General features: G+C 45.9%; 1 protein-coding gene across 1 annotated transcript; it reads left to right on the forward strand.

Moving 5' to 3' along the window:
• Positions 1 to 2,650: 2,650 nt before the first annotated feature.
• LOC124687699 (E3 ubiquitin-protein ligase WAV3-like) lies at positions 2,651 to 8,250 on the forward strand. Its single transcript, XM_047221452.1, has 2 exons — positions 2,651 to 3,053; positions 5,885 to 8,250. The coding sequence occupies exons 1-2, from the start codon at positions 2,814 to 2,816 to the stop codon at positions 7,781 to 7,783; spliced, it is 2,139 nt and encodes a 712-aa protein (XP_047077408.1). The 5' UTR covers positions 2,651 to 2,813; the 3' UTR covers positions 7,784 to 8,250.
• The last annotated feature ends 2,699 nt before the right edge of the window (positions 8,251 to 10,949 follow it).

Here is a 10,949-nt window from a genome sequence, read left to right on the forward strand (position 1 = left end):
TAAAGAATACTTATAAGCCTTAACAACTGAGTTGTCAATTCAGCTGCACCTGGAAAAGCACTAGTAACAGGGGTGATGTGAAAGTAGCGAGTGATATGGGAGCGAGTAGTAACGAGTAACACGACGAGCAGTAATAGTAACACGGGAGCAATGGCACCGGAAGACGGTTGATACTACTTCCAATGACATGTAGAACGAGTATATGATGATGAAATATGGACCGGGGTTCCCAGCTATCTACACTAGTGGTAACTCTCCAATAACAAGTGTTGGGTGAACAAATTACGATCGGGCAATTGATAGGATTGAAATAGCATTAAGACAGAACATCAAGATCATTAATTATGTAGGCATGTTTTCCATATATAGTCATACGTGCTCGCAATGAGAAACTTGTACAACATCTTTTGTCCTACCAGCTAGGTGGCAGCCGGGCCTCTAGGGAATCTACTTGGAAATTAAGGTACTCCTTTTAATAGAGCACCGGAGCAAAGCATTAACACTCCGTGAAAACATGTGATCCTCATATCTAAGACTTCCCGCCGATTGTCCCAATTTCGTCACTTTGAGGCGTTTGGTTCCGGACATAGACATGTGCATACAACTTGTAGATACAATCTAAGCAATAAGTATAGAGCTTAAATCTAAGATCATGCCACTCGGGCCCTAGTGACAAGCATTAAGCATAACAAGATTGCAGCAACAATAACTTCATAAACTTTGTAGATAGACAATCATAACGTAACAATCCATCGGATCCCGACAAACACAACACCGATTACATCAGATGAATCTCAATCATGTAAGGCAGCTCATGAGATCATTGTATTGAAATACATGGGGGAGAGAATACCAGCTAGCTACAGCTAGAACCCGTAGTCCATGGGGGAACTACTCACGGAGCATGATGGAGGCGGTGGCGTCGATGGAGATGGCTTCCGGAGGCACTTCCCCGTCCCGGCAGGGTACCGGAACAGAGACTTCTGTCCCCCGAATTGGAGTTTCGCGATGGTGTCGGCTCCCCTGGAGTCTTTCTGGAGTTTCATCAATTGGTACTGCGTTTTTAGGTCGAAAGGGCTTAAATAGACGAAGAGGCGGCGCAGGAGGGGCGACAGGGTGGCCCCACACCAGGCCGGCGCGGCCAGGGTGTAGGCCGCGCGGCCCACCTGTGTGGTGGCCCCCTGGCTCTCCTCCAACTCTCCTTCGGTGTTCTGGATGCTTCCGGGAAAAATAGGATGTTTGACGTTGATTTCGTCCAATTCCGAGAATATTGCCCGAACAGCCTTTCTGGAACCAAAAACAACAGAAAACGAGGAACGACACTCGTGGCATCTTGTTAATAGGTTAGTTCCGGAAAACGCATAAAAACATTATAAAGTGCAAGCAAAACATGTAAGTATTGTCATAAAACAAGCATGGAACATCAGAAATTATGGATACGTTGGAGACGTATCAGAGGCTCATATACTATTATTTTTCTTATATAAATTGTTTTAAGTGCTAATAGGTGTCGGTTGCACCGATTAATAGTTGACCGATTAAATCAGTTAATCGTCCGAATTCCGATTAATTGCTACTCCCAAGCTGGCCGAGCAGTTAACGATTACCGATTTCCTTAACATTGCAAAATATATGTCTACAATTCACCAATTTTCTAAATCGACACACTATATGTTGTTGCATTTATCCTTTTATCTTCCCTACGCGTGTGTGTAAAATAACTGAATTTAAAATTTATGTGATTGCATTTTCAATTCACTCAAATATTTTCAATACATTTCACAACTTTTTGGAGGCAGCACCCCTTTTGTAGTATGGCAGAAAATCAAAATGCTTTACAGCACTAGAATCGTTGTCTCTTGATATTGGCATTAGGGTCTCTTATCTTTTGTGTAAATTCTAGGATCCAATTTCTTTATTTCGAAGGCTCTCTCCTTTCGTTTGAGTAGCCCCATGTCCGATATGGCTGATCCATGATTTTAAGGTTATGACTGCACATTATGACCAACAAGGTACTGTAGTATTAACCATGTGATTGCGTACAAATCAATTTCAAGATTCCGTATAAACGCTTGGTCAACTCACTGTTCTACACAACTTTCTAGCGTCGAAGCCACTATATTTTTGTTTATTTTATAATAATCTATGTACTGATTAGATAAACGAAATATACTACCATAATCCATCCACCGTATTGTCAAACAAAGCTTACGATTTAGTCGTGTAATCTCGATGAAGAACAAGTATAAGTGAGGAATAGTATAACCTTGAAATGGCCTAGATAATAAACACTCATATAGATGACAGTAGCTTGTTTGACTCGTGTGCATACAACACGTGCACGGGCGTTGAAGTTGGACATTTCACCTCTCAGTTTTGGGTGGGATAGTCGTATTGTTGTCCGCTGAGAGAATGGACCTGAACCAAATTGCCGTTTTTACGTTTTGGATTGAATTCGTAGGCAGAGTTGGCGCCCACCAGCCAGCCGGTGACCAAAACCAGCCGCGTCGCGCATTTTTCGTTTCTCGCACCATAGTCAAAACGCCGCCGTCCGCCATTATCAGTTTCCTTGTGTGCGCTTGGCTGGCTGTCTATCTGTCGCCCTGTCTCTCTCGGCGCAGAGGTCAAACCAAAAGCGCACACACACCACCGCGCTCTCCAATGGCGGCTCCCTCCACCCTTCAAAACCACCTCCCATTCCCCGCACTCTCCCTCTCGTCCTACTAGGTCAGGCCAGGTCAGAGGGAGACACCGCGCGGGTATCCTTGTTGGAGCACCGAGGAGGCGAATCTGCCGAGCGCCGGCGCGCTACCATGGAGGGGATGTGGAGGAAGGCCAAGAAAGCGCTGGGCATCGGCCTGTGCGCGCACCTCCCCGTCGTGTCGGGCGACCGGGAGGACTGCGCCAGCGAGCGGCGCGCGTCCGATGCCTTCTCCCAGGACTCGTCGGCGCTGGCGCTGGCGGCGGCGCACGCCTCCGCGCCCAACACGCCCGCGCAGGCGGAGGCCGGCGCGCTGCTCCGCAGGTCTAAGTCAGGGGCCAAGTCCTCCAAGGTGAGGCCTTTTCCCCCCTCTCCCCGGCCAAGTCCCTTCTGCCATTCCGAGTTAAGATTTGTCCTTGCTGTGGGCGCGGCGGGGCTAGTAGTAGATGTGAAATGCCACGGTGACATGGGAGGTTTCCCCTACCATTCAGTTGCTGATTGGAGCGAATGTGGCTTCGCCAGTGAAAGATTTAGGTCCAGATTCGGTTCTTCCTGTCGGCGATTTTTGGTTGGGAGTGATGGGCGTTTCGGTTTGGATTATCTTGCTTTGTGTCTAACACAGTTTCGTTTGTATGCATCTGGTTTTTTAATCCTACTACCATGTTTGTCTCGAGCTCCACCTGTACTAACTTGGATTTGCCCATTAGTTATTCTTTTCTGGAGTTGAAATAATCTAGTGCTGTTTCGTGTCTCCGAGGAATCACGGATCCGCAGATTTTCACAGAAAAGTTTTGATGTTTTTGCCGAACTATTCCTTTTCGACATTATTCGAGGAGAATATCCCAAAAGAAATTGCACATGTCATTCACAAAATGATGCTGTTCTGTATCTGTTGGCCATCTTCTGTACCACCCGCATTTTTCGTAACATTTCGGTGCTGTTCTGTAGCACATATACGTTTCTACCATAGTGCAAAACCTCCCAATTTGTTTACCATTCATATATCCATGTTTCTGCGACCACTGCTAGTTGTGTCCTGGTATCCTCTTTGGTATGGTCAATTCCACTTGCTCCTTTTTCTGTGGGTGCACACAGCTTAACGTAAGCTTCATCATATATCTACTGCCTCTACTTGTTCCTCCACGAAAGTGAAAGTTGGCCTCTTTGGTCAACGATATCCACATGGTCACGTGTATCATCTTACTACTATCACGTTTCTTAATTTGCTAAAGTCGAATCTTCCAACTTGAGAGCTGTTATCCATCACCAGGAATGCTGAATGGCCAGCCTTGCAATAGACTTTATTGGCACTTTTATATTTCTTATCTTGTATTACTAGTTGTCATGGCAAGCTCGTGATTTCTTTGAATGGTCCAAGATCTGAATTTTCCTGCATAATCGCTATTTTTCTGTGGCGATTAACGATTCGTTGATGCCTTTATCGATGGGTTCACACCTTTGTTATTCAATAGTAGTGCATCTGACTTGGTGAGATATTGTGTATGGAAATACACCGAATTGACCATCAACTTCACAAGGATCTCCCCAATAGGGTTGACATTTATCTGCCTAATGTGAGCTTGAATGTTCTCATTTTGCTTGCCTGGCCAGCCTCAGAAGTAAAGACTAAACATTTGAGAAAAATAAACATTAGGTTCATTGTTCATTGTGAGTTGTGACACACTTTTTTAAAGGTAATTCCTCTAATTGTGACATAGTGTCAGGAAATGATGCCTGAGCAAATGTCTTTTTAACATCTTGTTTAAGAGTTGGCAAACTGTACCATCTGCGAAACCATCACGGAAAGGGTGCTGATTCCATTGGCTTTTTGTGGTGCGGACACTCTTTGATAAAAACAACTAGCTAACTTACCAATATATGGATGGCTATGAGCAATTCTGTGTTGACTCTGACATTCATGGTAGGTATTGGTACACACATGTCTTCATTTTCCCATTTATGCTTTGTTCAAAACCAGTAACAGTTTACATCTTTACCTAAGTGCTGATAAATTGTTACTCCCTCTGTTCCGAAAAGGTTGTCGCCAGCTAACACACTGATTCAACTTAGTCCAAGTTGCCGGTTGTGACAAGAGGTCTGGAACAGAGCAAGTACATCCATTGAACATTGAATGATAGTTGAATTTGATAATGGTTTAGTCAAACTCCTAAAATAAACCTCAACTTTTTAGCCTTTGTCATGTATTGGCAATATCCCGTATTGCTGTGTATTTATATTTTCATGCGAGGTGGTATTCCGTTCTCTGTAGTAAAAAAACAATGAAGTAGTACCATCCTTTGGAAGTTCTTTGTCCATTTCTCATCAATAGGAAGAGTGCGCATTTGTACGGTTCAATGCTGGTACGCTTTGGTGAAATATAGTGAAACTCGACGCTGTTGAGAGTTGAGACCACCTAACCATAGAGGGGTGGTTGGGGGTATATACAACCATGCAGTGTTGCCTTGAATAGTCAACTGCAAGGATGAAGGTGGGACATAGCTGCAGATCTACATGCACGAGATGAGCTTTAGTTTGTCATATGGTCAACTTTTTGAAATAAGTTTATTTCAAAACATTTGGTGGTTCTTGTCCAGATCATTCATTCACCAGAACAGTAGGCTAGTTAATGAAGGTTGGTTCTTGTTAACAGTACCACCATCTGAATATGTATATAGGAAGCCATTTTAATATTAAGTTGAATGAATTATATCATGTGCTCAACCAGGAGTACCTTGTAAGCTGCTTTATCTTGAAGCTTTAGGATAAACATCTCATAATATTTGAAATGTTTAATCATCAGCATATTGCTTGTAAATAATAATTAGCATATTGCATGTGCGCTGGAATTGATAAATCTGACAAAGGCTTTTGAACGATACTTCATAAGTCGCACTGGGATGCCAAATTGGCCGAAACTAATGCAAGTACTTGTCAAATGCCATTTCAACTTTGCAATATTGCCAAACATGGATATGCTCATTTTGCAATGTTGACATCAGTCTTTTCTCAACTGGGTGTGCTTTGTTTGTGCTTATGCTACAAAAATTTCATGTGATAAATGCTTCTGAGATTATGTCTCCATAATTTTTTAAATGTCTCTGTTACTTTATTTGGCTGTTGCTACGGTATACATTCTTACAGCATATGGTTAAACTAATACATCTTCTGTTTTCTTTTCAACAGAAAACATGTGCAATATGTTTCGATTCCATGAAGCCAGGTCACGGCCAAGCTCTCTTCACTGCTGAATGCTCTCACATGTTCCATTTTCACTGCATCTCCTCCAGTGTAAAACATGGAAATTATGTATGCCCAGTTTGCCGAGCAAAGTGGAAGGAGATACCATTTAATCGCTCAGTATCTTCTATCGGTCCTCGTGGAAGAAGTGGGTTGAATTTGAACCGAGCTCAATTACCCCAACAAGATGGCTACATGGCTCTTCTCCGACAGGTTCCAAACCGCCAGAGAGAAGCACCTGCCTTGCGTGCTTCTGAGCCATTAGAGTTCAACGATGACGAACCATTGCAGCTGATGGGGGCTGCTGACAGTTGTGATGTTAGATCTAGTAGAACAGTGGAAATGAAAACATATCCAGAGTTCTCGACGGTTCCACAGTCATCATCTCAAGATGATTTTGCTGTTCTGATCCATCTGAAGGCCCCATGCGCTAACCAAGAGCAGGTCACAAGCAGACTGGTTAATGCATCCTCAGTTGGGTATCCTTCATCTCGTGCTCCTGTTGATCTTGTTACGGTGCTTGACGTTAGCGGCAGTATGGCAGGAACCAAATTGGCATTATTAAAGCGAGCAATGGGCTTTGTTATTCAACACCTTGGTCCATCTGATCGACTTTCAGTCATTGCTTTCTCTTCTACTGCCAGAAGGCTGTTCCATCTCCGGCGGATGTCCCATTCTGGCCGACAGCAGGCCTTGCAGGCTGTTAACTCACTTGGTGCTGGTGGTGGCACAAATATTGCTGATGCCCTGAAGAAAGCTGCTAAGGTTATTGAGGACCGCAGTTATAAGAACCCAGTGTGCAGTATTATTCTGTTGTCAGATGGTCAAGACACCTATAATATTTCCTCGAATGTTAGGGGAACACGGCCTGATTATAGGTCACTTGTTCCATCTTCCATTCTAAATCACACTGTTGGCATAGCGCCTGTCCATGGATTCGGTTTTGGAGCAGACCATGATTCAGATGCTTTGCACACAATCGCTGAGGCCTCTGGTGGTACATTTTCCTTTATTGAGGATGAAGGTGTGATTCAGGATGCATTTGCTCAGTGCATTGGTGGGCTTCTCAGTGTTGTTGTTCAGGATATGCGCTTAACGGTGGAATGTGTGCATACTGGTGTTAAGATTCACTCCATCAAATCTGGTAGTTACTTGAGTAAGGTGGCTGGAGATGGGCGAAATGGTTCAATTGATGTTGGACATCTCTATGCTGATGAGGAGAGGGATTTCTTGCTCTCTGTGAGCTTCCCACAATCCCGTGAACAACAGATCACACTTTTGAAGGTTGTCTTTTCCTACAGAGATCCAGTGACAAATGAAGGTGTCAAGATCCAAGGCTACGAGGTGAAGATCCTGAGGCCAAAATCACCCACATCAGAACCTGTTTGCATGGAGGTTGATCGTGAGAGGAACCGAGTCCGTGCCGCCGATTCTATTGAGGCTGCAAGGGCTGCTGCCGAGAGAGGTGTTCTTTCTGACGCAGTGGCTATTCTTGAGGATTGCCGAAGGATACTGTCAGCGTCCTTTTCAAGCCAGAATGGGGACCGTTTATGCATGGCCCTTGATGCAGAGCTGAGGGAGATGCAGGAGAGGATGGCTAGCCGGCAACGCTACGAGTCCTCTGGGAGGGCATACCTGCTATCTGGACTGAGCTCGCATTCTTGGCAGAGAGCCACGGCGCGCGGTGACTCCACAGACAGCAGTTCACTTGTTTACTCCTATCAAACACCATCGATGGTTCAGATGCTGCAGCGCTCGCAGAACCAGTTGCCCTCACCTCAGGTCCCAAGGCCTCAGATCATCGTACCAACGAGGTCATTCATGCAGAAGCCCCAGCCAAGGTAGAAGGCACTGTTATCTTGTGAAGGAAGCGCATGGATGACGGTGAAGAAATAACATTGGTCTCATTTCTTAGTAGGTCAAAATGTGGTGGTTTAGTATCCATCTTTTGTTTTCCTTTGTTTGAGTCATGGTGGCGGTATACCGGGGATGGTGGGGCGGGCTTGGAGGTATATATGTGTTCTGGGTGGTATACTGGAGAAAGTGAGGAGGGGGTGGGCTTCGGTGGTACATACATTGTGGGGGGTATACTCCTGTGGTGTGAAGGAATAAGGGTTGGGAAGTGAAGTAGGAGGGGTGCTGGAGAAATGGTATATTGGCTTCAAGGGGGAAGATGGGTCTAGGTAGGTAGGTAGCTCAGTTCGTCACCAAGTTTCTTTACTGATGAACTCTTTTTCAATTGATATTTGGTAATGTAGATAAGCGGGTCTGGTCTGAGTGGCATGTATCATGGAACCTTGGAAAATTTTGATTTTGGGCGTGCAATGCAATTCCATGGATCCAGATTGCTGTTTCTGTTCAGTTGTTTGTTGGTCGCTAATGTTCCGCTTCATGGCGTGAAGGCGCATTGCAAGTTATCAGGTGCTCCGCTGTTTGATTTTGGTCTGATGCTTTTCTTTTCTGCCCTGATGATTTGAGCACGATTGGTCAGACTCTTGAACAAGCACTCCGATGGTGTATGAATCTTTGATAACTGATACTCCCTCCATTCCAATGAGTAAAAGTTTTTTAGAAGTCAAGTTAATTGAAGTTTGATCGGACTTTTAGAAAAAACTATCAAGAACCATGATATTACAGAGATATCGTATGAAAATATGTTTCATGATTTATCTTAGGGTGTTGATTTTGAATTGCACATATTAAGTTTTTTCCCTCAAACTTAGTCAAACTTTAAGTAGTTTAAATTAAAAAAAGATATAAATCTTATTTACTGAAGTAGAGGTAGTATGCATGAGCTGATCGAGCAGCCAATGGCAAAGCATCGATGTTTCGTGCCCAAGCTCCAAATTCAGCCAAGCGCAGAGTAGATCGTATTTTCTCCTGAGTTAAAAGAGGCCATGACTTTAACATATATATGGCCGATTCTTTATAAGAGAAGAATATCGAAAATTTGGAACTGTGCGGTGTCATGTGGCAAGAACACTTACCCTGCTGTTTTGCCGGGCGGAGTACTCAAACTAGGCTGTGAAAAGTGCATTGCTCTTTGGCCAAGAAGGCATCATTCATGAATAACGAATTTTGAACTTGTTGATACTGTAATACATAGATCGCCTGTAACAAGGTATCAATACAACCTGCTTATCTGCATGCCTAGATCACGTAAGATCCAGTAGGGCTATTGTATAACAGGACTAATTCCATCTCCACTAAAAAAAACTAATTCCGCGGTCTCTTAACTGGTTAAACCTAGATGCGTTGCACAAAACCCTAGCTAGCAACCACGCCACCGGTGCTGTCTTCCGCGCCGCCGACCCCCGGCTTCAGAAGCTTCCTCCACGGTTGGGGCCGCCCGGCCGGGGTCTCCTCTGGCAAGTCCGGAAGCTGGTAGATCACCCTGCACGGCGGCGAGGGCTCCCCGCTGCGGCTCAGGACGGCCGTGCACAAGACCACTCTCTGCTTGCAGTACTCGCAATACTTCGACGGCGCCACCAGCGCCACGTCTACCGCCGCGTCCCCGCGCCGGAGCTCCTCCGCGAGCCGGTCCCGCGCGAACTGCGGCACGGCCACCGCGTTTCCCCACGCCATCACGGGCCCCTGCTCCGTGACGTTCTCGCTCTTGGCGCAGAACTCCGGCACAGGGCCGCGCGCCAGCGCGACGCCGGCGTAGGACACGGACGCCGCCGTGCCGCGCTCGAAGCACGCGGCGTCGTACCTCCGGGGCTCCGTGATGCGGATGGTGAGGCCGAAGGTGGGGTCGAGCGTGGGCTGGGTGAGGTCGAGACCCGAGAAGCCGGCGACGGCGACGCGGTACTCCGGGATCTTGGCCTCGTCCTCGGAGTGCAGGAAGCCCAGGTAGAGGATGGGCACCATGATTACGAGCGCCGTCAGAGCCCCGGCGATGCCCGGCAAGATGTGGCAGAGGATCTTCCCCAGGTCGCAGCCGTCGTCGATGTCGTCGTCTCGAGCTCGAGCTCCCATGGCGGCGTGTTTCGCCCTACCACGATCGTTACGGTAGTATGATGATGGGAAAGGGGTTAATTAGACGTCGCGTCTCACCGGAGTTTATATAACTCGTTGTCCAGGGGTGGAGATTTTTTTTGCATCGGTCAATGAGTTTGGCATTGACACGGATTGTTTGCTAGACGTATTGTGATGGAGTTAAGTTTATTTTAAACCTTGAAGTTATGGACGGAAGCTAAATCGGACCCCAAACTCTCAATCCCGGTAATTAACACACCGATCTTTGCAATCCCAGTCTAAAGCAAACCTTTGGTTCCTTTCCAAACAGGATTCCCAACGTGGACAAGGTGTGGCTTGGAACAGCTCTGGCTCGACCAGACCGAGCAGCGGGAGGCGCAACCAGACAGCATTTTCGCCATGTTTAGTTTGGGCCGGCCTAGTCTTTTCGGCCCAGCCATTCCGCAGCTTTCAAGGAGAGGTTATTCTCAGCTCTCGCGGCGGCAATGGCGATCGGTGATTGATCGCTGCCACCAGCGACGATCGTGACGAAGCGAGGAAGAACTACTGCGCAGGTAATGTCTCTGACATGATACTCATCTTCTCTCTGTATGTTTTCCCACTTTGACACCATTAGGGTTAGGGTTTTTAGAGGCAAAATTTGTGGGTTTTCCTATAGGGGGAAGTGAGATTTTAAGGGATTTCTGTGAGATTTCTTCGGCTATACGGCTCAGATTAGAATATTTATGTGTTATGTCTTCCTAATGTAGGCTCTTTCTGTTCATTCATGAACCCTTCAGAGATACTGAATGTGAGATTTCATTTGGGAGGTGAGTTCATCCACATTGGTCCCCAACTGGACTATGTGGGTGGAGATGAGGCTATGTCAGAGATTGAGAGGGACAAGCTCTCGCTGCAGGAGATTAGAGGATATCTTAAAGATCATGTAGCACTCAAGAAATCAATGAAACTATATTTCCAAATTCCAGGGACTAAACTTGCAGAAGGTTTGGTATTTTTGCATGATGACACAGTTTGTGTGAAGATGGTAGAT

Source organism: Lolium rigidum, chromosome 2 (genome assembly GCF_022539505.1).
Source record: "Lolium rigidum isolate FL_2022 chromosome 2, APGP_CSIRO_Lrig_0.1, whole genome shotgun sequence".
Classification (NCBI taxonomy): Eukaryota; Viridiplantae; Streptophyta; class Magnoliopsida; order Poales; family Poaceae; genus Lolium; species Lolium rigidum.

Coding starts and splice junctions, on each gene's coding strand:
- LOC124687699 (XM_047221452.1), top strand. CDS start 2,814: ATGGAGGGGATGTGGAGGAAGGCCAAGAAAGCGCTGGGCATCGGCCTG. Junction 3,054..5,884: donor CAGGGGCCAAGTCCTCCAAG/GTGAGGCCTTTT, acceptor TCTTTTCAACAG/AAAACATGTGCAATATGTTT.